Below are 24887 nucleotides of genomic sequence, written 5' to 3' on the forward strand. Positions count from 1 at the left end.
GATGCTGTTGGCACATTAAGGGTAAATAGTTTGAGGTTTCAGTAGAGCTGGGCAGAATGTGTTTTTTAAATAAAACACATTTTAAAAAATGAGAAACCAAAATAATCCTTGAGGGCAAGTAACTTGTCTCTTTAAACTTGCTGATATTTAATCGGTCCAGTATAGTTTGTGTTCTTAGTCTTTTTAGCCTTGAAGACAGGGGAGGGAAGAGAAGAAATCTAATAGTTGGAACACCTAATTTTATCTATCTGTCCACCTACCTACGTACACAGGTATATATATATGCACATATTCAAACAGTCCTCACAACAACTCTGCAAGGGAACCAGCTCCGTTTTACAGAGGAACTGAGGTGTAGAGAGGTTGAAAAACCTGTAGGGTCACACAGTAAGCTCAAAGTCAGGGCTGTTTGACTCCACAGCTTTCCATCATCGTGATGTTGGTATCGGACACATCCCAGAACCTAGAGAAGAGACGTTTTCTTTGATAGTTCTTTGTTCCCTGTTACACACCCAGTGATTCACCATTAGTTTGCAGCTGATCCTAAATGCTCCCAGAGCTCTCTGGGAAGCTGGGAGAAAATATCCCAGTATCTTTTGGGAGCTAGTTAGAACCCCCCTGCCCCACCCTTTGAAACAGGCTTGACAATTTTGACGACAGGCTACAGGTCAAATCTCCTGAATTCCCATCTTCTGCCAAGACACCCCCACTGCCATCACTAGATTTATATTTCCATTTCTCAATGACCCACATGCATTCTTAATTTTTCTGCCAACTAGGACTTACTAATGGATACATATTCTTACCAAGGTTTACTATCACCTCTGACTATATTATAGTGGTGGAGCAGAGTGGGGAATGGGAAAATCAAGTTTGGTTCCTAGGTTTTCGGCTTGAGCAAGAGTGGATCGGTAGACTAGAGATGGAGAGTGCTGAGAGTGGAGCAGGGAGAGTATTTTGGGCAAAAGAGAGCATGTCAGAAGGCCTGCAGAGGAAAGAGTATGGCATTTTCAAGTCAGTAATAAATGAGCTCTTTGGAGAATGCCTCACCTTAGGAAATAGTACGTGGGTAACTGAGGATTTGAGAACAAAGTTCAAAGGAAGCCCATAGGGTGTTGTCTCAGAAACGATGGAATTTCTCACATCCAAGTATGTAACATCTTATGTCCTTTCATTCATTCAGTAATACAGTTGGCAGGCAATATTTAGTGGAAGCCGGTGGATACAGTTAACCTAATCAAATGCATTAAACAATCCATTGAGTAAAGAAGACGAATGAGTCAAAGCGATGACTTTGGAATGAGACATATGTTTGAATTTTACTAGCTATATGACTTTGGACATTTTACTTAATTAGCCTTTCTAGTTTTCTTGTGTATACAGTGTGGTTGTTAATAGCATGAAAATTAAGTGAGGTAATGTAAAAGCTACTGGTCATATACTAAATGCCCAGAAGTTTTTAATGTAAATACTAATATAAAAAACGCTACAACGGAGGAGAGATACTTAGCATAAAATCTAAAAAAGAGGAAATCAACGAGCAAGCGTTTACCAGTACAGGACTAGCATTGTTCAGGGAGGGACACCCTGAGCTAGGAGAACTTAAAATATGACTAGAGAAATCACTAGGCATTTGTGGTCTGTGTGGTAGGAACTGCCTCCTGACAGGCACTTCCTGCTGGAGTTGGCAAACTGACACGCCTCTAACATTCGTTATCATGCGGCATCAAGTCTTAACACTCCCTTCAAAATATGAGTGCATGAAGGAACCGATGTTAAATCCAAGACTTAAGAATGGTTTCAAATAGATGGTGCTCTGTACAAATCAACAAGAAAATACTGATTTTGGAATTATTTTGCTGCCTCATCCCACTCTCTTTAAGAAAATGGTTACCCTTTTATATTTGTATTTCATCCATGTTAATAAATTTACAACTTGGACGTAATTACGAACGTCTTTCCCGCAGTCGCTTATGTCCCGCAGACAGCATTTCCCCCGTCTTCCTCCACTGTCTCTCCGGAGTGTGGTTAGCCTCCAGGCCCTGGTTTGAACGGGCCAGGGTTGAAATCCTGCCTCTAGATTGCTCACTAGCTGTGCAGCTTCTGGTGTGTAAGATAGTAAAAAGTATAAACTTTGTGGGATTGTTGTGAGGGTTAATGAGATAATGTTCAGTTTCAGTGCCCCATAACTGGTAGCTGTTATGTTTGAGTTTAGCAGGAAAATCCTCTATCATGAACAGCTCGTTTCCTTATCCTTTTTTCCTGCTTCAGCATATCAGATACGCCTCTGCAAACCTGTACTCCAGGTGCAGTAGTTGTTTGGATCTTGATCCTATCTCTACGGCTTTTCTTCCTCTTTCAGCCCTTTGGTACCAGTACGTTCCTCCTCTTTGTTTATATGCTCCAGGCATAACTGGGAGGCTGAGTTGAAGCGACAAAGGGAGAGGAGGACAGGCTGGACAGAGGGCGTAGATAACAGGTTTTGGCCCAGCAGGGTCAGCGTGGCCTGTGATCTTGAAGAAGGCATGTGGAGATGGGTGGAGCAGAGCGGAGGAGGCAAATGGGGTGCACACGGGACACTGGGGATGAGAAAGAAGAGACAACCAATTTAGATCCTAAGTCCACTTGGGCGATGGAGGGCAAATAGAGAAATCTTTTCTGTCCTCCTTCAATCCCTTCTTGGGAAGGAGGACAAACGCCCAAGGAAGCCCCTCACCCGACTCCGCTCTGGACCCAGCTCCCCAGCGGCCCCTAGGGAACCCGCGATCGAGATTAGACCTCCGAGCTGCCTAGACGGGCCCCGGAAGTGCGCGCCGAGGAGCAGGCGTTTCTAGTCCCCCTGGAGGCCGAGGTCGCCGACGCCGCCGGAACGTGCGGCCGGCTGAGCGAGTGAGTGTTGCTGTTCGCCGCTGGGGCGGCGGGAGAGGGTCGGGCAGCGGGGATCCCGTGGGGTCGGGGTGGGGCGCGCTGCCGGCCGGCCGGGCGCTCCCCGCGGCGGGGTTCAGTCTGCCTGCAGGGAAGACGAGGCTTTCCCGACCGCCCCCAGGCCGGGAACCTCTCAGGAAGCGGCACCTACGGCACGGGCAGCTTTCCCTACATCTGTCCTCTTCTCGCTCTCTGTCCTGAAGTGACTGCCCGTTCCTTGGGTCGGGTTCTGAAGACCTTTTAGAGAAGATCCTGGCCTTGGAGCGGCACCGGGGACTGGACCCGGCCCATGGAGAAGCTGCCTGAGCAGACGTCCCCGGAGTCCCCGTGTCCGTCCCTCGAGCAGGAGCCTCGAAAGAGCAAGGGTGAGGAGAGCTGACCTAGCTGCTTTCTTTGTCTAAACTTTGTCCTTCCCACCGCGGCCTCAGATCAGATGGACACGATTAACCGTGCGCTTAGAATTACCCTGGTGCAAGACACTGATTTTTTTTAAATCTAAAACTCTATTACATGTAAATAAAGCCTATCACTAATGTTTCCTCTCTTCATGTGTGGAGCAGACAGACCTGCAGACCTGCAGCAGCACTGTCCATAGCACTAAGTTTTGAGGATCTGTTATTCCAGCACGTGTTAACTTGCTTGTCCTTTGAGAGGCTCAGTAAACGTTGTGTGAATAAAAGAATGAATGAACCCAGCCAAGTGTGTCCTATACCCCAAGTACCAGGAAAAGAGTGGGCTTCTCCCCCGAACCTGCCTTTCTTCATTAGGGAAGATACATTTTCCACCCAGGATGTAAACTTCGAGAGGGTACCTTGCCTGTGGAGTACAGTAGACAGGCCAGACACCTGCTGATGGAAAATGAGGTTAAACTGTAAACATCAACATTTAAATTTCAATCTACCATCCCACCATTATCTCGTATATGCTTGGCCTTTAAAAAAAGGTGGATTTGGATTATTTAGTTGAGGGACAAAGGCTTAGATAATCCACATCATAGATTTTGAGATGGCTAAGGTTTGGAGGATTTTTCTTTCACATATTTAGCTTTCTAATTCTGTTTTAGGCTGATTTTTAACTCAGATATTCTATTGAGTTATTATTATAAGGTGCTGAGACTAAGTTGAAAGAAAACGTACCTCTGTTGCCCCCCCCCCACCACCACACACCAGCTTAGAGTTGAGTTGGAATAGTTATCTGTGAGAGACTACGGGGCAATAAACAATGTGGACGTTCACCTATCAACTGGGTATTGGCCCAGGAGGCCTTAGAAAATCATATATTTGGCCTTGAAAGAATTTAGAGTAAGAAAAGAATCAGAGTTTAGGTAAGAGGGGATAGGCCCTTATCACAGGCTCCTCACTGCTAGTCTTTCTAAGGCCAAGTGCCTTAGTTGCCATCCTAAAATATTTATTTGTGTTAGTTCACAGTGCCCACTGCATTCAGTTCATTCTCTGTAACCTGGCATTCAGGGTCCTCTGCAGTGGGGTTTCAACCCAACTTTAAAGTCTTTATCTCAGTGTTCCCCCAGACAGACCCTGCAAGACTCGTGTGTCTGCACAAGGTAATGCTGAAAACACTTTGCACTATCCACCATTGTGCCTTTGTGTCCTTTTTTTGCGTCGCTGTCTCCTACATTCTCTGCCTACCCAAACCCCACACATCCCAGTGTCCCATGCTTGAAAGCTCAGTGCAGGGCAGCCTCCTCCATCAGGTTTCTGAAGCAGACTGGTGGCTGCCAGGAAGGAAACAAACACATGCTAGAGATGTGGAAACCTGTAGGACTTGGTGGTTGACTAAGTAATAGAGGGAAGTTGGGTGTAATCACCTTTGTTCCCTTTGCTATCATACCTCTTAAAAGTCTTCACCAGTTGCTGTTAATTTTGTAACTGCCATTCACTTGGTGCAGGGCACTGCTTCTGCTGCATCGAAAGTGATTATATCCAGGTTGCCAGTGGCTTAACTAATGAATCCACTGGACATATTTTTTTTTATCCCTAATTTTAATTTTAATATATTTTTTTAATTAAAAATTTTTTTTTTTTTGGTCTGCGTTGGGTCTTCATTGCTGCCTGTGGGCTTTTCTCTCTAGTTGCGGTGACCAGGGGCTACTCTTTTTTGCAGTGCGTGGGCTTCTCATTGTGGTGGCTTCTCTTGTTGTGGAGCACGGGCTCAAGGCCTGCGGGCTCAGTAGTTGCGGCACACGGGCCCCAGAGCGCGCGGCCTTCAGTAGTTGCGGTGCATGGGCTCAGTAGTTGCGGCGTGCATGCTCTAGGGTGTGTGGGCTTCAGTAGTCATGGCGTGCTGGCTCAGTAGTTGTGGCTCGCGGGCTCTAGAGCACAGGTTCAGTAGTTGTGGTGCACAGGCTTAGTTGCTCCGTGGCATGTGGGATCTTCCTGGACCACGGCTCGAACCCGTGTCCCCCTGCATTGGCAGGCGGATTCTTAACCACTGCGCCACCAGGGAAGTCCCATCCCTAATTTTTTTTGACCCTTTAGTATTTCTGTTGATGTGATCACTGTTCCTTGAAACTCTTGTTCTTTGGTTTTGGAAGCACCGTTTTCTCCTGGTCCTGCCACTTGCCTTCTCAGGGTCTTTCCCATTCCTGTTTCTCTGCTTCCTTCCTTCCTTCCTTCCTTCCTTCCTTCCTTCCTTCCTTCCTTCCTTCCTTCCTCCCTCCCTCCCTCCCTCCCTCCCTTCCTTCTTTCTTCGCTGCACCATGTGCTTTGCGGGATCTCAGTTCCCTGACCAGGGATTGAACCCGGGCCACTGCAGTGAAAGCGCAGAGTCCTAACCACTGAACCGCCAGGGAATTCCCTCCACCCATTTCTTAAACACTGATTTTCCCCAAAGCAGTTCTCAGCCCTCTTCTCTTTCACCCTCGTGGGTGATCCTGTCCCCTTCTGAGACTTCAGGTTGCACTCTGTGCTGAACCAGACATCTGTAAGTGTACTTCTGGACTCATTCTTTTCTGCCATCCCCCACCTCCCTACCTTCCAGTGACTCCCTTGACTAATTTTAGTAGGTGCTTTTCCCAAACCAGAAAACTTGGATCATCCTCTACATTCTCCTTCCCTCTGTATTCATTTGGCCACCAAATCCTGTCAGTTTTTCTTCAGAAAGGCCTGACTATTGCCTGTCACCACCACCTCCTCATTTTAGGCCCATTTTATTTCCTTGGAGTATTGACACATCCCTGTGCTGTTGGTAATTTCCCCCACTCTCAGCTGCCCATATTATTCTCTGCCTATAGAATAAAGTCTCAAATCCTGAGTGTGGCGTATATGTCTCTTCATTATGTTTTTCAAAAAAAATTGTTCAGAGTGACTTTATTATTGTTTTTTTGTCTTTTCATTATCTGGCTCTACTCTTATTTTTTCTGCTCTATGTCCTACTTCCTGCCCACATGGAGCATACATCTCATTGAATTTTTTATCACTGCACCTTAAACTTAGTATTCCCTTTTATGTTTCTGAGCCTTAACATATGCTGTTGCTTTTGCCTACAGTTCTCTTTACCTTGTTGATCCCGATCATAGTTCAAGATGCAGCTTAACGTCATTCTTTGAGGATGTCGTCCGCAGTTCACCTAGGGAGGGGTTGTCATTCCTAACTGTGCTTTGAAACAGCATTATAATCTCTTTACCAGAATCTTGCACATAGTCAGCGTGGTACATATGTTTGTTGAGTGATTAAATCAAACAGGAAGTATATTAGTTTCCTACGACTGCTATGACAAATTACTGCAACTGCATGGCTTAAAACAACTGTATTTTCTCATAGGTCTGGAAGCTAGAAATCCAAGAGGGCCAGGCTTGCTCTGAAGGCTCTAGGGAAGAATCCTTCTCTGACTGCTCGTAGCTTCTGGTGGCTTCCAGCCATCCTCCGCATTCCTTGGCTTGTAGCTGTATCGCTGCAATCTTGCCTCCATTGTCACATGGCCTTCTTTCCCATGTGTTTCTGTGTCTGAATCTTCCTCTCCTTTCTCTTAATAAAGATTCCAGTCACTGGATTTAGGGTGCACCCTAATCCATTATGATCTCATCTTAACTAATTACCTCTGCAAGGACCCTATTTCCAAATAAGGTCACATTCTGAGGTATACATAAATTTGGGGGTGAGGGCTCTGTTTGACCCAGTACAGGAAGCGTTGCTCATTTCTTCTGCTGTTAGAAGTAAATGTACTTGGGATCACACAGCTTTGTAGTTAAGCTGCTTGAAGAACTGTGTAGATTTCCCCCTCCCTTTAAATTAGAAGCAAATCAGTCTAGAAATGTTTCTTTAAACCTTCATCCACAGGGACACATTTTTTTTTTTTTTCTTTTTGCGGTGCGCGGGCCTCTCACTGTTGTGGCCTCTCCTGTTGCAGAGCACAGGCTCCGGACGCGCAGGCTCGGCGGCCATGGCTCAGGGGCCTAGCCGCTCTGCGGCATGTGGGATCTTCCCGGACCAGGGCACGAACCCGTGTCCCCTGCATCGGCGGTGGACTCTCAACCACTGAGCTACCAGGGAAGCCCCACAGGGATACATTTGATGAGCCTGTTATTCCACAGGGCAACTGCTCTCTTCTTGGGCTTCTCTAGCTCTGTCTCAGACTGGCCACTGTCTGCAGAGGTATTCCAGAGGGTCCTGCCGTCCATCAGAGTTTGGATCCAAGTTTTTGATATTTCTTATATAAGTGGCTCAAACCCATGAGGAGATATACCTCTCTGAATTCTATTTGAGTTTCAGTCCTGAAGACTTTATGAATGGTCAACGTGGGGCCCTCCATGATTCATAGATTCTTCTCTTGATGGAGTAGAACTTCCTTACAATGGATTGCTAGGAAATAATCAGGAGCATTTTAAAGCACCTAATGTGTGCAGAGTTCTTTACATAGTACTGGGGTTGGAGGAAAAGAAATGGAAGACACCTCTTATTCTAGAGGTACTTTCAAAATAAATTGAAGGGAATACACACATACAAAAAACTAAACATATTTCTAAGGAGAGGCCCAAAGTCGATGTGGTTAAATGCCATGAGGAGAGGGCAGGAACTGTATGCTTTAGAGATTCAAAGGAACAATCACTTCCAGCCGGGGTTTGGAGCAGGGTTAAGTTTGGGGAAGGAGGCTGCCTTTGATCTGGGTTCTTGCAGGGTGGATAGGATTTTGATTGGTGAAGTTGGAAGGGAGGCTGATCCAGGTGGAGGAAGAAGGTCGAGCGGAGAAGGAATTGCGTGGGGAGCTAAATGTTCAGGAAACATTTCAGAGTAACTGGAGCATAGAGTAGATTGATAGAGGATGAGACTAAAGGCAGAGCGGAGCACGAGTGTGGAAAATGAATGCCACGCCAAAGAATTTAGATTTGTTTGGCAGAAATTGAAGTTTGTGAGCTTTGCTTAACAGGAGGCTAGCAGATGAGCATTGCAAATCAAGGAAGAGATTCTAGTTTGTTTAGTGTGAGAGGTGATTAGGATCTGACTTTAGGATATTAGCAGTGATAACAGGAAGGCAGGGGAAAAAGAGTATTGCTACGTTGTAGATAGAAGCAATAGTACTTTTGTTTACTGAGTGGATATGGGGACAGAGAAGAGAGTCACTGGTCATTATTTACCGCACCACCCTCCCTTTTATTTTGAAAAATGTTAAAGTTACAGGAGAGTTGCAAGGCTATCGTACCAAGTACTCACACACCAGAAGTGTATGTGCAGGTTTGGGATAGGTTGATCTCAAGAAACTGGTATGAGAGCCATCGTGTGGAAATGTCTTTTTCGATTATTGGAGATGCTCTAGCTGGTCTACGAATATCCCCCGTCCCAGTAGATGGGAATATCATCCCTCCTGCTACACAACCCAGAGAGAAACTTTGGTTTCTCTCATATCCATATCCGTCAGCCAGTAATCCTGTCCATGCGACTGTCAACGTTTCTTTCCAGAATCCAAGTGCTTCTTACTACCTCCTCTGCCACCGTCTTGGTTCAGGTCGCCATCATTTCTCCCCTGGATTATCGCAGCAGCCTGGTTGGTTGTCCTGCCTCTGCAGTTACCTCCCTCCAGCCTCTACCCAGCATGGCAGCCAGTGTGATCCTGGTAAAGTGTCAGCTCTTGTCTTCCTCTGGTCAGAACCCTCCAGTGGCTCCCCATCTCACTCTGAAATAAACCTCTTACAGACCTGTAGCCTACAGGGTCCTGTGTTCTCTGATCCCCCTTCTATGTCTCTGATCTCAGTTCTTACTCCTCTCCCCCTTGCTCATTCTGCTCCAGTCATACTTGCATCTTTGAACACCCAGGGTCTTGCACTTGCTATTTCTTCTATGTGTAATGCTCTTTCCCACATATCCTTATCTCCTTCAAGTCTTGGCTTAAATGTCATTTTCTTAGTCCTCCTTTGACTGTGATATTTAAAATTGCAACCCTTTTGCCCACTGCCCCCTGGCACTCTAATCCTTGTTCCTTGCTTTTTTCCTCTATAACACTTTTATGACCTTTTAACAGTATGTAATTGACATAGTTTACTATCCATCTCCCTTAGTAAAATGAAAGGTCTTTGAGGATTTTTGTGTTTTGCTTACTGACGTATCTCAGAGTCTGGAACTATACCTGGCATGTTGTTAGTGATCAATAAAACATACTGACTGTTACATGACTTAAAGATGAGTATTTCAAGAGCTGTAGGAAAAGGATCACCTTCACCTTCATGGAGAAGGTGATATTGAACAGGGCCTGAGAGCAGTGAGATTGACATCCTCGACTATGTTGCGCAGGCTGTCAAATTTCGGGCAGTGGGCCAAATAAAAGGCACATCCTCTACAACATCCCAGCCTTCACATATTATGAGTAGAGTGGTTCAACAGATAGTAAAGAGGCTTTGTGTAGGGAGAAGATCAGAATGAGGCTGGAAAGACAGATGGGGGCCAGGTCAGGGCGGTAGAGAAGAAACCCTAGTCCCTGCTCCTCAGGAGCTTGCAATCTGTCTGACAAGTAAGGTAAACACACGTGCAAGGGGACGTAAAAACATTAAACCAGCAATCCATTCACACCTGGTAGAATAACATCGAAAAAATAAGAAATAAAAAGTGTTGATGAGGATGTGGAGAAAAGGGAACCCTCATGCATTGTTGGTGGGAATGTATATTGGTGCAGCCATTATGGAAAATGGTATGGAGTTCCTCAAAAAATTATAAATGGAACTACTGTGTGATCCAGCACTTCTGGGTATTTATTCAAAGGAAAATAAACCATTCTCTCGAAAAGATATCTGCACCCACAGGTTCATTGCAGCATTACTTACAATAGCCAAGACATGGAAACAACGTAAGTGTCCATCGACGGATGAATGGATGAAAATGTGCTATCTGTACACACAATGGAACATTATCCAGCCATAAAAAACACGAAATTCCTGCCATCGCAACAGCACGGTTGGACTTCAAGGACATTATGCTAAGTGAAATAAGTCAGAGAAGGACAAACACTGTATGACCTGACTTGTATGTGAAATCTGAAAAATCCAAACTCATAGATAACAGAGAACAGATTGGTGGTTGCCAGAGGCGGGGGGTGGGGAGTGGAAGAACTGGATGAAGGGGGTCCAAAAGTACAAACTTACAGTTATAAGGTGAATAAGTTCCAGGGATGTAAGGTACAGCTATAGTTAATAACACCATGTAGTATATTTGAAAGTTGCTTAGAGAGTAGATCTTAAAAGTTCTCATCACAAAAAAATTTGTAAGAAAACCAGTATCCAAATTGAATGTACAGAAGATGAGGGCATGTCTGGAGGTGGAGAACAAGTGTAAATATGGCTCTGTGAGACCAGATACTTCTTAAATTCCTTAAAGACAGTGACCATTCCCTACTAAAATCAGGGTTGCATATGTTTTAGACTTTCACTGCTGATGGAAATGATACTACATTGGATATTCCTCAGCACCCCCTTCTTCCAGAAAGATCCCCCAAAGCAGAGGGCCTTCTTTCTGTAATATCACTACACTTCAGTAAGCCATATTTAATAAGTAAAACTTAAGAGGAGAAATGTATTATAGTAAACAGATGTTTTTCTAAGGTCTCCCTTAGATACAGCTAGGGTGCAGAATTTTTTGTTTGTTTGTTTTTAAATTTTTGGCCACACCGCGTGGCATGTGGGATCTTGGGTCTTAGTTCTCTGACCATGGATTGAACCTGCGCCCCCTGCGTTGGAAGGTAGAGTCTTAACCATTGGACTGTCGGGGAAGTCCCCAGAATTCGTTTTTGTATGTTCTCTTAGAGTTGAAATAGATTTGGAAGTATTTCTCACTACCCCGTGCTTCATATTTTAAACAACTTTTCCCCCTATTCTCCCCTCCCTTCCTCTTGCAAATCCTCCCAGTTTGTACCATTTCTAAAAGTTGCATCTAAGGTCCGAGTATGTCATGTTCATGAATGAGCATGTGAGCATCTGTGTGTAGAGAGAGGCTCTCAACAGGAGTGAGGAAGGTGCTGGTGTGTGATTACAGGAAGGGAGCCTTCCCTGTTACCACAGTGACAACGCATGTGACCAGGGTACTGTGTGGACAGAACCTCTGTGTGAGGTTCTTTTATTTATCCGCTCAGGCCCTGCCCCTCCCCACACAGAGCCCCCAGCATCACTCTTCCTGTGTTCTGAGATAATCCCACTTCCCTCAAACTCTGCTTTCCTATTCTGCTAATTCCAGTATATCTGTCTGGTCAGGGACTTCATATATAAATCCTCACTTTAGTTTCCCCACCACTTTCTCCAAATCTGCTCAGCTTGTATCCATCTTTTCCTCCTATTGTGAGGCCATTTTTCGTACTTTTTTGAACCAGATACCTGGAATACTTTGATCATCCTGTTTCCCACAGGGAGTTTTTATTGTTACATATACTTTTTTTGTATTTTCCATCAGATGGTGAGACCTGGACTGAGGATCAATTAATTATAAAGCAGAAAACTCTTGAAGTAGGGACACAGCCACATGAAGGAGAGGAATGTGAACGAAACAAACATGCGGGACCCTATGGGTATGGACAGAATTTTGGTCATATCTCAGACTTTATCCGACAGCCACACATTCTTATGGAAGAGAAATCTCAAATGTGCAACACTTGTGGCAAGCTATTCAGACGGAACACATACCGTATTCAGCACGAAAAAATCCACACACAGGAGAAGCCTTATGAGTGTCATGAATGTGGAAAAGCCTTTGGCCATAGTTCAAATCTCATTCAGCATCAAAGAATCCACACCGAGGAGAAACCCTACGAATGCGGTGAGTGTGGGAAGGTCTTCCGGCGCAGCTCACACCTCATCCAGCATCAGATCATCCACACGGGGGAGATGCCTTACCTGTGTAATGAGTGCGGAAAAGCTTTCGGTTGGAGCTCAAGTCTCCTTCGACATCAGAGAATCCACACTATGGAGAAGCCCTATGAATGTACCGAATGTGGGAAGGCCTTCAGCCAGAGCTCAAATCTAACAGAACATAGGCGAGTTCACACCAGAGAGAGACCATACGAATGCTGCGACTGTGGGAAAGCTTACAGTCGTAACTCACACCTCATTGAACATCAGAGAGTCCATACAGGGGAGACTCCTTATGACTGTAATGAGTGTGGAAAATCTTTCAGTAGGAGTTCACTCCTTATCAAACATCATAGAATTCACACTGGAGAAAGACCCTATGAGTGTAGTGAATGCGGGAAGGCCTTTAGTCGGAACTCCCACCTTATTCAGCACCAGAAGACTCACAGTGGGGTAAAACCTTCTGAATGTAAAGAATGTGGGAAAACCTTCAAGTACAGTTCATACCTTATTGATCACCTGGGAATCCATTCATGAGAGAAACTGTGAATGAAGTGAAGGTGGTAAAGCCTTTGTTTGGAGTTCAGCTCTTAGCGAACATCAGAGAACTCGTGCTGGGGAGAAAACCTTTGGCTGTAGTGAGTGCAGACGGCCTTCAGTCCTAGCTCAACTCTTACCAAGACCTGAAAATCCACATAGTGGACAGATCTCATGGATGTGTTCAGTGCATAAGTACCTTTAGACAGAGTTCCCGCCTTACTCAGCATTAGCCAGTTTGCTTTGGGGGAATGATGGGTATGGGGAGAGCCTTGCTATGTGTCAGAGAGGGGCACGAAAGGGGCGTCATCTGACACTACAGAAGGAATGACTAAAGTGGAAGCTTAAGTTAGCACTACTTTTTATTTGATTTTGAGGATCTACATCAGAGGGAGATCCTATGGTTTTTTTTCACATCTCCATAATCTTCTGCCAGAAATGGAATGGGTTAGGTCCATTCCAGGGAAGAAAGAATCAGGGCATTCTGGATTCAGACTCATAGATCAGGAAAGCTGCAGTGTGACCTTTGAATCCAATAGCTTTCCTTGTATCTCATCTGTCCTGTTGGTTGTAACTATACATGGAAGTGGCTCTTGGGTCTTCTTGGACCAGCATTTTCCCTCCTCAATGTCCTGCAGACTACTGAATCTCTTTTTGTTTTATATTTCATAGATGCTTTTAATAAATGGGCAAATTTTCTAAGCCCAGTAATTTCTCAGTATAACATGTCATGGGCTTTGTTACGTGTCAACTCCGGTAGGCTGAAGTGCATTTGTCAGATTTCCCTTTCTTGTATTTTTCAGTTTGTGTGGTCTACAAGGGAGATTCTTGGGAGAGCTGGAGGGCAGAACAGAAGCAGCAGTAATTTTGTAGCTCACACATGTCACTGATCTGCTGACTCACCTCACTGGCACTGGACATGAAACTAGTGTACCTTCCCCAGGATTCTTTTTTGCCTTTACTGGGCCGTGGTTTTCCTTCTCTGATTGAATCCTAGTCAGACACATGCTTACTATCCTATGAGAAGTACACATTTATTTCAAGTTTAGGTAGAGAGAAATGGTTAGCTTCTGGCTGTTTTTAAAAAAGAACCTCAATAATAAGCTTCAAGATTTCCTATCAGGAAAGCTATTGTTCAGACTCCTTTATAACAAAACTTCCATCATAACCTGAGGCAGAGCTTCACTACCGTGTAATTATCGAGGGAAAAGTTTGCAAAGTAGTTGAATAGTGTGATACATGATCGACTGATAAAATTTTTAAAAATCAAAAATTTGAGCACCAATTTATCATGAATATTTTAATAATTAAAGAAGATTCCCAAAGTACCTCTAGTAGGCAGTATATTTTAGATTTATTCTAGGCATCTGAGAGAAATATCTACTTTGTTGTAAACGTTTATGTTTTGATTACAAAAAATCAGATTATTTTTCCTCCTGTTAGTCTGGATTAGTGATTACCTAAAATATCGGTGAAAACTATACTTACGTTGTAGACTCTTGAAATTGAAAGTTGCCTCTGTCTTGTATACCTTTCCCTGCCTGGTCTGGTGCTATGCACACAGGTGTTCAGTGGCTGTGGAGTGAATCTGTTTACTGGAAGCCAAAGTCTTCCTGTTTGTCTCCACGCTTCTCTGCACTCCCCCACCTTCCTCCCCTGTTCCTGTAGGTGATTATCGCACTACACAAGGGTCACCTTGCCATCTGGACACCCTGAGTAGACTCTGTGAGGCCAGGTCTGAGCCCTCAGCCAGTGGGCCCACTTACTCCATCTGGCATGTAACCCTCTTCGAGTCCCTTCCACCCCTTATACCACAGAAAGGGCCCTTTCCTTCTATGGGGTCTGAGAAGCTTCTGGAATAAGGCAGGGCTTGATGAGTGGGGTCTGAAGGCCAGGTCGGATTCTGACTGGCCGAGAAGGGCACCCCAGGACAAGGTAAGTGTGTGGGGTCACGTGCCAGGCTGCAAGAGCGGAGGTGTCCCTGGAGGCCAGGAGAGGGGAGAAAAGAGTTTGCCTAGCAGTATCAAAAGCACTCAAGTAGGGCTCTGGTTCTTTAGGCACAAATATTACTAGTGGACAGAGTAGTTCATCAAGCCGTTAGAGCTCAGGTGAACACGAGGGTGACCAGCTCATACCAGTTTGCCAGGACTTCCCCAGCCTTAACATCGGACATCCCACATCCAGTAAAATGCTCAGTCCTCTGCAAACCAGGAGGGTGGATCACCCGAACCCATCGTGACCTCATCCCCCCCCCCCCCCCGCCAATGGCTCCTAGCTGCAGCAGGACCCAGTAGAGCAGAGATTCTTAGCTTGGGTTGCCTACTGGAATCACCTGGAGAGCTTTCAAAGCACTGGAGCCTCAGTCTCTGAGGTTGTGTACATTTGGTATGGGGTATGGCCTGGACTTTGGTGTTTTGTAAGCTCCCAAGTAATTCTAATGTGCAGCCAAGGTTGAAAATCTATACAGTAGAAGTAAGTTATCAATGCTTCACAGGTGCTAAGAGGACACAAAGAGATCACACAGGATCTGGTGGCTTAGGCACTGAGGGCTGGCAAGAGGGCTGGGCTGGGAGTATGGAGAGACTCCGGGGCCTGTGTGAGAGGAGACAGACTGGGTGTCCCAGGCCAGGTGGAAGGAGCGGTGGGAGGGACTGTTGTGCTGGGGGTGGAGCCAGCTATTGGGTGGGTGCCCTCAGGGCCTGCTCATTGCCGGGTTCTGGTTCTGTCCTGTGCAGTAAAGCTCTGGTTTGGGTAACTTTGGATTTTCCCTTTGGAGCTTGGGACCAAGGAAAGCACAGAGCCTGGGGGAGTCAGAACTGAAGACTCCAGCCCCAGCTCATGGGCTCTCTACCTACTTTTCCAGCAGACAGTTCCCTCTTCCCTTGCCTGTCCCCCTACCCTAGACCCGGGAAAACATGAAAATGCTTCCAGAGGAGACTATGACCTAAGCTTATACACACTTTCTAAAATATTCAGTCCTGGGAGGGGCTGGTCTGGCAGTCCCAAGCCATACTTTGAACACAGCCTTGGGCCCCCTGGGTGAGAGGCATTTCCTATGCTCTGGTTGAAGGGGTAGGAGTCTTTGGGCAATGGGGATCTTGACTTAAAAAAAAAAAAAGTACAACGTGAGAGCTGCGAGTTAAGTTTTATTTGGGGCAAAATAAGGACTGCAGCCCCGGGGGGACAGCGTTTCAGATAACTCTGAGAAATTGCTCCAGATTATTGTTAAAGAAAACCAGATATCTCAAGGAATTTAGCGCTTTTCTATGTATGGGAAGATGCAAGAGTCTTGGCTCACTGAAATCATTCATTTGCTGTGCACCTCAGTTATCTGGGGCCAGTAGCCTGACACATCCTGGGTTTCCTCAGGGTTCACCACAGGGAGTGGCCGCAGTCTGATGGCTGCTAGGTGGCAGGTGTTCTTTTCAGCCCTGAGTTTCCTCAGCTCACGTTGGAGGGCTGCAGTCGTTGACAACTGTGACATCCTTTGTTTATTGATATGGCAGGAAATAGTTCATTTCTCAGGGAGACAGGAGGAGGAGGAAGTTGAATTTTGGCAGTGGCACCCACATGGACTGCTTTAATCCCACCAAAGGCCCGTCATGGCCCTCAGAATGAAATCAACAAGACCTTCAAATCCCAGCTCTGCCCACTGACTTCTCCAGCCCTCTGTGGCCTCCCCTTCTCCCAGTCATTCTGAAATTCACTGGGTCCTTGAACACAGTATTTTTCAAATGTAGGTAAAGAGCCACTAGGGGGTCTTAACATTAATTTATTGTAATGAGTTGAGAGTAGAAAAGGGTAAAAGGAAAAAGTAGGCAGAACTAGAACGGAGTAGAAAACATCCATCACAAAGGTAAGTCAGACTTTTGTTCTGTTTGTGCACAAAGGAGCATGTGTGCAAAGTATAATGTACAGTGTTTCTTGCTGTAGAGCAGGTAAAAGTCTTTGCACATTGCAATCCCTTTTTGGGAGTAAGATTCTGTCTAGAAGGGCCTTCTTGGCAGGTCTTCCTTTGGACTGAATTATTCGCGCTCTGCAATTGCCGTAGCATGCTATACTTTTTGTGCACCGAGCACACTTTAAAAAAATGATTTATTCAGTTGCCTGTCTTCTGCGCTTGCTGCAAGCTCGATGAGGGCAGGGACCATGTTCACCTATCCTGGCCTCTGTCATTAGAGAAAGCACTTGTGTTGAGTGGCTGAGTGATAAACCCGGGTTCAGTTTCCAACTGTTTGTGTTCTTAGACAAGGTCTCTTTTTATTTTTTCTGATTTTTTTGTCTGATTTATATACAGAAAACTTGAAAGAATAGAATAATGAACACCCTATATATCCTCCACTTAGATGGACAGTATTAACATTTTTCCATATTAGCTTTCTATCTATATGCTTTTTTTCTGAATTATTTGAAAGTAAGCTCAGATATAACCTTCACCCTAAATACTATGGCATGTGTCTCCTAAGAGTAAGGTCATTCTCCTACATAATCGCAACAATATTAACATACCTAAGAAAAATAATTTAATTCCATAATACCATCTAAAATGGACTCTGTATTTAGATTTTCCCTAGTTGCCCCAAGAATGTGTTTTATAGTTAGATTATTTCAAATCAGTAAAAAAAATCAAGGGTCACATTACATTTGGCTTTATATCTCTTTAGTTTCTTTTAATCTAGAATAGTTCCACTTTTTTTTTTTTTAATGACAGTGACTTTTGGAGGAGTCAAGAAGAGTTATCCTTTATAATTTTCTACAAAATTGATTTCCTTGTTTTACTCCGGTGGTATTTAGCTTCCTTCTCGCCCCCCTGTATTTTCTCTTAACTGAAAAGAGGTTTAGAGGCTTGATGACACACACCGGTGAATACCTCACAGGTGATGTCTCCTTCATACTGCTATCACCTCAAGAGGCACACGATGTCAGATTATTCCACCCCAAGTAGTGCTGTTTGTTCACTTGTTTAAGGTAGTGACTGCTAGATTTCTCCTATGTAAAGATATGTTTTCCTTTTGCAGTTAGTAATTTGTGAGGACGATAAACTCCAGCACCATGTGAAGAATCTGTTCCTTTACAGCCTAATGTTTTTAGTAATCATCCATGATCCTTTAGCAACCATCCACGTGATAGTTTGGGCATGTTCTTAACCTGAAACTCAGTTTTTTCATCTGCAGCCTGGGTATAATAATGCCCATGATTTGGATTTGATGTGTAAGAAAGTATGACGATGCTGTCACGGTCTGCCATAACTTCTCCCTTCTTCTGAGAACATCTTTTAGAAAGGTGTTCTAAAGATGTTCACTTCCTTTTAGAAAGTTTGTATGCTGCTCCAGATGAGTGGTCCAGATCGCCGGCTTCTTAGATGATCCTACCTGCCTGGCCTCTGTGGGGCACAGCTGAGTCATCTTCTTTGGCCAGAGTGGAATGAGCTTTTGACCGGAGCTGAGCCAATCAGAATGCTTCCCTGGGAGATTTCCAACCAAGTAGGGGTGGGAATAGGGTGAAGAAGGTATTCTTTTTCCCTCAGGTGGCTAAATGTGAGGATGTGAGTCTGGAAGTTGACTGTGTCCCCTGCCGCCTGGAGGATGATAGCCTATGGGGTGGAGGGGATCAAAACCATCTGTCTGAGATCAGGGCAGAGGGGGTCTCCCTGGCCTGGCTCCAGGCCTCCCCAGCTGTACTCTGCCCTGCCCCAGCTAAGCCAATAAAGACCCTGTCTTGCCTGAGCGCTTACAAATCTGGGGCTGAACCTTAGGACAGATAGAATCCTGACTAGTAAAAGGGCCTTTGCTATGCCTCTCCCATGATAGGTGATTCAATAAATTAGTGGTTCATCAGCTCTCATCCCTTCCTGTTGTCTTTGAATATGTGCTGGCCCTAGTGAAGAGGTGTGAGGAGGTGGCAGACATGGTCCTGGCTTTTTAAAATCTTAGGAGTTACAAATGCGTTTCCTTGGTGGGCGTAGACTCAAAGCAAGGGGGGGCTGGTGACTTATCCGGCTCCAAGTGTGGCCGCTCTTGCCACTCGAACCGGCCCCCCAGCCCCACCCCCAGGGCCAGGAGCCAGAGTGCCTGTCTTGGAAGAGCCTAAGTTTAAAAGTTTAAAACCAGCCCACGTGGTGAGAGGTGCAGTCAGCCTTAAGACGCGAGGGCAGAGAAGAGCGGAGGAATGTGAGGGCCAGGGGCGGAGGGGGGTGGGGGGCTGAAGGCGATCAGAACGCATGCGCAGGGCAAGGGCGAGGGAGGGCCTGGGAGTGGGGGAGGGGGGTGAGCGAGGGTCTTGGGGAAGGGGAGCGAACTGGCAGGGCCTTGGGTAGTCAGGAAACTCTGGCTTCTTCCAGGCTCGCGGTCCAGGCTGCTGTTTGTGTAGCGCTGCCTCTCTGCGGAGTCCACAGCGAAGTGTCTTCCAGGCACTTCCAGCCATCTCACGGGGGGAGTTACTATTATCATTCCCGTTTCACAGATGAGAAAACTGATACCCAGGAAGGAGAAGTAACTCACCCAAGGTCATCCTGCTGGTGATGGCAGAGCTGGAATCCGAATTCAGATCCGCGGACTTAAGGTTGCTCCAGCCCCCACTCTGTTCCGGGACTGCGGACCACCCCGGAGGCCAGGTTTCCCCAGCCGAAGGCCAGGTGAGCGGCGGGCGGCGGCGGGCCGAGAGGTGAGAACCCCCGCCCTCCCCTGCAGGGCCCCGAGGGCTCGGTGGGCTCTGCCGGGAGACGGAGCAGACCCTCGCCCGGCCTCGGGGGCCAACGGAAGGTCCGGACCGCGGGCCACCTGGAGGGAAGCCCCGCCCGGGAGACTGGGAGACTGGGAGATCCCAACGGTGCCTCGGCAGAGGGACGGGAAACAGTGGGGTGGGGGGCGGTGGCGAGCGGAGGTGGAGTCACGGGTTGGGAGGGGGAGGGCGAGGAAGAGGAAGAGGCCCCCCAAACCCCAAACATTACCGGCCGGCTGTTGGGACCCGCGGTGCTGGATCTGGGGGCTGATGGCCAGGTCAGCACCCATCTTTGGGTCTGGAAAATGTCACTGGGGCTTTGGGGCCACGGAAGGGTGGAGGGTGGTCAGCAGGAAGGAACCTCTGGCGGAACCTAAGCTAGTCTGCATTCCAAGTAGCCTCAAATTACTGGCGGGAAAAGTGGGGAGTGAGGCTCCTCGCGGCCCAGATGGTTCCCTCCTGGTCTCTTCCCGGTCCAGCCTGAGATGCGCTCTATGTTGCTCCTCTCGTTCTTCGCCCTGTGTAGTCCTCATCTGTCCCTGGCATGCGCAGGGCCTGGGCCGGTGACAGGGCTGCCCTCGGGCTAGGCGCGATGGCTCAGGGAGACCCTGCCAGCGGGAACCCGGGCCCCACGGAGCACGCAGCTCTTCTACTTTACAGTGCCATAGGTCCTTTTCAAAATAATAATGAAAACAATTGGTGAGAGTAGATGGCAGTAGTTTTGCTTTGTTTTGAATGCCCTTGGCAAAGTAAAAAGTTGGTAGTTTTCTGTTACCCCCATTCTCTCTCCCTGACCCCCACTTTTGGGAATCCCGAACTGAACTGCTGGCCAGTGGCGACTAGAGAAGAGGTGAGGAGGGAGGGGCAGCTGTGCAGGACTGTGGTCCCTGCCTCCACTCTGACTGAGCCTGGGATCCTGGACCAGTCCATTCTTCTTTCCAGCTGTTTCCCCATCAGTACAAAGGGTTCTCCAAATCCCCCTTTACATGAACATGTCTATGGTCCTTTGAGTCTGGCTCATATCAGTGTGTCCCCCAATTGTATATCCCTGGTGCACAGTCGTCCAGAACCAGCACTGAGGGCTGCTCCATGCAGGACGCTGGCCTATCCCCGGAGAAAGGCCCACAAGGTCCCCCTCACTGGAGAGCAGCCTGGGGTGGGCAAGGGGACAGACAGCTAGGAGGTGGCTCCTGGCCTCTCAGTCACCCCGGGGGGGGGGAGAGGGGGGAGGGAAAGCGCTGTCCCACGTGACAAGTTTATGTGTCTCTTCTCCCCAGTAGTTACCAAGAGCCTGCGAGTTCCTGTCTTTTTTCATCCCTGATTCTCCCCATTGGCCTAAGCTGGGCATGGGGCGCCCAGTAAGTACACAGTGCACTTTTGTGGAATGAATGGTTAATGGCTGGTGGCTGGGAGGGTCCATGGAGTGGACAGGACCAAGGTGAGCTTTGCAGAAGATGTGGGATTTAAAAGGTCTAGAGGTGAAGTGAGGGCACCGCACCCCCCTCCCCTGGGAAAGGCTGGAGGTGCTTGGGGTGACTGTGGTGTTCTGGGAATGAAGGGAGACATGGCGGGTGTGGAGGCAGGAGGCTGGGTGCGTGGGAAACTTTATGAAAGAAAAGCTGAGAAGGTGAGGAATGCTGAGGAGGTGGAAGTGTGGGAGAAATGGAGAAGCCGGCAGGAGCTCCAGGCTAGAGCGTGAGGAAAGGAGAGGGTGACTAAAATAGGGAAGACACCGAGCTCAGCTTTAGACACGTTGAGGTTCATTGTGGGGGCGGGGGGGCAGGAAGGGGCTCAGACCATCAACGGAAAATGTCCAGGGTTCTCTATTCCATCCAGAGGGTGGGGGTCAAGATGCCGCCATGACTCCTACCTGGAGAGCTTTAGAGCCAGGACTCAAGGCTCTCTGGTCTTCATCCTCTTAGAGGACACCGAGGCCCTGAAGTTCAGGTGACTCATCAGTACTGGCCAGAGGGTGGAGGGAAGATCGAAAGGGAAGCTTTGCAGAGACGGCAGGATAAATTTTTCAGGGGGGAAGACCTGAAAAAAAGAAAGTAATGAACAACAGAAAGAGGAGAGAGTGCTTTAGAAAGTTTCCAAGCACTCTGACAGCAGTCGGAGGTTAACAGTTGTTAACCCTTTTATAGACAGCAGATTTCCTCTGCCCTCTACCATCAGGCTTGTTCTGCTGTGGTGATCAGCAGATCTCAAAGCCTCAGACACTCCTTGCCCCCGGCTGCAGTGAGAGGGGCATCCGCATGGGGAGCGTGGAGGGGCCCCAGCGTGTGGGCACACACAGGGGCGGAGAGGAGAGGGAAACCCCTCACTCCGAGGGCCTTGTCTTGCGCACAGCAGTGCGCAGCTGCGAAGCTTGGTGCTGCCAGGCAGTCTGCTTAGGCAGGAGCCTCCAGGCCTGGCTCTGGGCATGACTTGGAAAGAAGGGCTGTTGTCTTGGGGTGTCCTCCACCTCCCATGTCCTGTCTCTCACCCCCTGATGTCGCCATTCTGCACCGCCGTGTGGCCAGGGTCATTGGGGGCCACCCGGACAGGGCCCGCCCTGCCTGCCGCACCCAGGCTTCCAACCGCCCCTCTCCTTCCCCTGCCAGCCTGGAGAGGAAAGCAGACTAGTTGAATACATTTGCCCTTGGGTGGTGGATGTGAATTTCCCTCAGGAATGCTTGCATTTTTAGGAGAAGTTGGCGGCCCCTCACCCTCCAACTTTAACCAAACGCCTAGGCCCTAAGCACTGTGCTTGACATGTCGTTGGCAGCATTTCACTTGGCCCTGGCAAGGACCTTACTAGGCAGGTGTTATTTCCTCTTTTTTCCAAATGGGGACCCAAGGTCCTGAGAGTTTTAGCCAGTTCCCCGAGGTTACCCAGCCAGCAAGTGATAAAGCTGGGACATAGTCACGGGCATCCAGAACCAAATCCAGCTGTCGGCACTTAGCTTCCACATCACAGGTGCTCCTTCCAAGAAGACATCCTTAATGACAGCTGGTGGTGATGGAGAAGTTATGAGGGATCCTTAACTGAGGGTCTTGACCTCCAGGCCTAGAGGGTACCTAGGGCTTCAGGAGGGTCTGTGAAACTCTAAAACTATTTTTAAAACTTTCTGTGTGCATATTTTCTGCTCGTTTTTCAGCAGAGGGCTCCTCCAGGCCAGGGGGACCCCTGTCCGTCTATACCCCAGGTCCTGAGAAAAGGCCAGTCACTGAGCAAAGGCACTTCAGGCCCTGGTTTTAATCTCTGCCCTGGTCCTCATTCTGAAATCTCAAAAGGGACATAGTAGCTGACAGCTGACTGGAGAGGTTCTTCTGTGGCCAGTGGGTGGGTGTCAACAGAACTGAGAGGTTAGAACTTTAGAGCTGGGAGAGGTGGACATTTTACAGAGGTGGAAATTGAGGCTCAAAGAAGGGACCCCACACGCTCAAGATTGCCCAGTGAATTAGTGGAAGAAAATGTTTTATGCATTGTTTAGGCCTACTGAAGAGGTCTGTAAGGCTGTAAGTTTAATCAAGGCAAAGAAATCAACATTTCTCGAGCCTCACGTGTGCTAACATGTCCACGGGCATCATCTCCTTCACCCCGTGCTGCGTGAGGACCCCCCCTTCATTGTTCCCCTCCACAGGTGATGCTGACATTAGAGGACAAAGACATGAAGGGGTTCACCTGGGCCATAGCCCCTGCCTTGACCTCCCTGGGCTACCTGCTTATACTGCTGGTCTCCATCTTCCCCTTCTGGGTTCGTCTGGTGAATGAGGAGTCCCAGGAAGTGTTTTTCAGTGGCCTCTTTGAGAACTGCTTCCATATCAAGTGCTGGAAGCCACGACCCTTACCTGGTACAGGGGAAGTGGAGGCGGGGATGGGGGCTTGGGAGACGGGACCAGCGTGGGCATTGGGGGGTGACAGAGGACTGGTGGGGGCAGCTAGGACAGAACTGAATTCGCCCCTGCCTTCTCCTCACTAGAGTCCATTAGCGCCACCCCCCCCCCCCCCCCCCCCCCCGCTAGTTGTGATGCCCACTGTTACCTCCTGGGTTTGCCAGACATCCCCTGTGGGGGCAGTACTGCCCTTGCTAGAGAACCACTGGTTTAATCCCAGGGTAGGTTCTAGGATATCTGGGTCTTCAACACCTTTGTCTCTTTGTCCCTCCCCCAGCCGCTCACCTCTGCACGCTCAGGAGGTCATACAGACTCACCTTAACAAGGTCTGAATCATGCCAACAGTAGGAGAATGAATTCCCCTCGATCCTTGGTCTGTTTCACTACTGCTGTTAACGTGGATAATTAAATAGGGGTGTGAGGGGCTCCCTTGCAGAGTTCAGAATATCCTGACCTCACAGAGTTCTGATTTTCCACCAGTGACTCTTTCAGTGTGACCAATGCGGATGCAGTTCTTCACATTTCCACATGCAACAACAGTTTCATCACGACAGTTTCATTTTATGTTGTTTATTAAAGCCACCGTTTTTCCCCAAACAATACATGGTTTTCCCCTACGCTTTGATACAACCAGATTCATGTAACAGTATTTGTTAAGAATTGGTTAATAATTTCAGTGTCTGAAATTGCCCATCTAACTTTTTTTTCATGTCATGGGGAACAAGATGGTGGGCCCAGGGCATGCTTGGGGGCAAAGCAGTCGGGTCGGAGCCTTGGTCCCAGGCCACGCTTTGGGACCTGATGGCGACCCGGCTCCGGGGCCACCCCTGCCCGGGCTCTGCAGGGCTCTGCCCTCTGGGCCAGGGTGCCCGGCGCCAGCCCGCTCTCCCTCCCTCCCCTGCAGTTTACATCATCGTGGGCCGTGTTTTCCTGCTGTCCGCTGTCATCTTGTCTTTCCTCACCACCGTCGTCATGGTGTCCTTTGCATCTCGGCTCTTTCCGAGGACCCGGAAGCACAATCTCGTGTCAGCCTTCATCAGCTTCCTCACAGGTGGGGAGCAGCAGGCGGGCCCCAGCCTTGCGGGTGGGGGATCTGGGGAGACGGCAGGAGATGGGGGGTGGGTGGTCTCTGGAGAGGGGATTTTTTAGGGCCCCTCTCCTCCACTGCCCTCTCAATGAAGTAGCCCACCCCAACCCGCCCCCTCAGGGTTTGTGATTCCCCCGCTTTGGGGCTCATCCTAACTGCACTCCCAGCGGACACAGTCCTCACAGCCTTGGCTTGGTGTCATCTGTCTGGGGGTCTTTTCCCCATAATCTCTATCCCAGCAACTGTCATAGAATCTGGTACAGGGTTATAATAGAATTGAAATATAGATTATAAATGAAATACAAATGTTTCTTGGATGAATGAATGGAAGAGATCATCTCTGCCCTCTGGAACCTTTTGACTTTAAAAGGCTGACCAAGGCCCTACCCTGGGAGGCTCCCATCAGATGGAGGAGGTGGAACGCTCACAGTGGGAAAATCAGGTTGAGTTTCGTCCAAAGCG

At 47.9% G+C, this 24887-nt stretch overlaps 2 protein-coding genes across 8 annotated transcripts in view; both read left to right on the plus strand.

Annotated features, from left to right (window-relative positions):
• TMEM225B (transmembrane protein 225B) overlaps window positions 1-24887 on the plus strand; it is a 44599-nt gene that overhangs the window by 12723 nt on the left and 6989 nt on the right. Inside the window, exons 1-5 of one of the 6 annotated variants that reach the window (XM_067705676.1) lie at window positions 3152-3290; window positions 19202-19373; window positions 20740-20817; window positions 23086-23296; window positions 24243-24389. In XM_067705676.1, the coding sequence (XP_067561777.1) occupies window positions 19260-19373; window positions 20740-20817; window positions 23086-23296; window positions 24243-24389 (550 nt within the window). In that variant the 5' untranslated portion in view covers window positions 3152-3290; window positions 19202-19259. Of the gene's footprint in view, window positions 1-3151; window positions 3291-13294; window positions 18910-19201; window positions 19403-19637; window positions 20310-20736; window positions 20818-23085; window positions 23297-24242; window positions 24390-24887 lie in introns of those variants that run through there. The other 5 variants (XM_067705678.1, XM_067705677.1, XM_067705679.1 and 2 more) reach the window with 5 other exon arrangements.
• On the plus strand, window positions 3151-13151 carry LOC137206687 (zinc finger protein 883-like). Of its 2 annotated transcripts, XM_067705674.1 has the most exons (3): window positions 3160-3290; window positions 8838-8991; window positions 11808-13151. In XM_067705674.1, exon 3 carries the CDS (start codon window positions 11978-11980, stop codon window positions 12737-12739), a length of 762 nt encoding a protein of 253 aa, XP_067561775.1. In that variant the 5' UTR covers window positions 3160-3290; window positions 8838-8991; window positions 11808-11977; the 3' UTR covers window positions 12740-13151. The 2 variants fall into 2 exon arrangements, with proteins under 2 accessions (XP_067561774.1, XP_067561775.1); XM_067705673.1 differs by lacking the exon at window positions 8838-8991 and having other exon boundaries at window positions 3151-3290.

This window comes from Pseudorca crassidens, chromosome 15, assembly GCF_039906515.1.
Source record: "Pseudorca crassidens isolate mPseCra1 chromosome 15, mPseCra1.hap1, whole genome shotgun sequence".
NCBI classification, from domain to species: Eukaryota; Metazoa; Chordata; class Mammalia; order Artiodactyla; family Delphinidae; genus Pseudorca; species Pseudorca crassidens.

What these genes read in the sequence shown, in the direction of transcription:
- LOC137206687 (XM_067705673.1), top strand. Translation starts at nt 3,215, where the DNA reads ATGGAGAAGCTGCCTGAGCAGACGTCCCCGGAGTCCCCGTGTCCGTCC. An exon ending in GGAGCCTCGAAAGAGCAAGG is followed by an intron (nt 3,291 to 11,807) that starts GTGAGGAGAGCT and finishes ATTTTCCATCAG; the next exon opens with ATGGTGAGACCTGGACTGAG.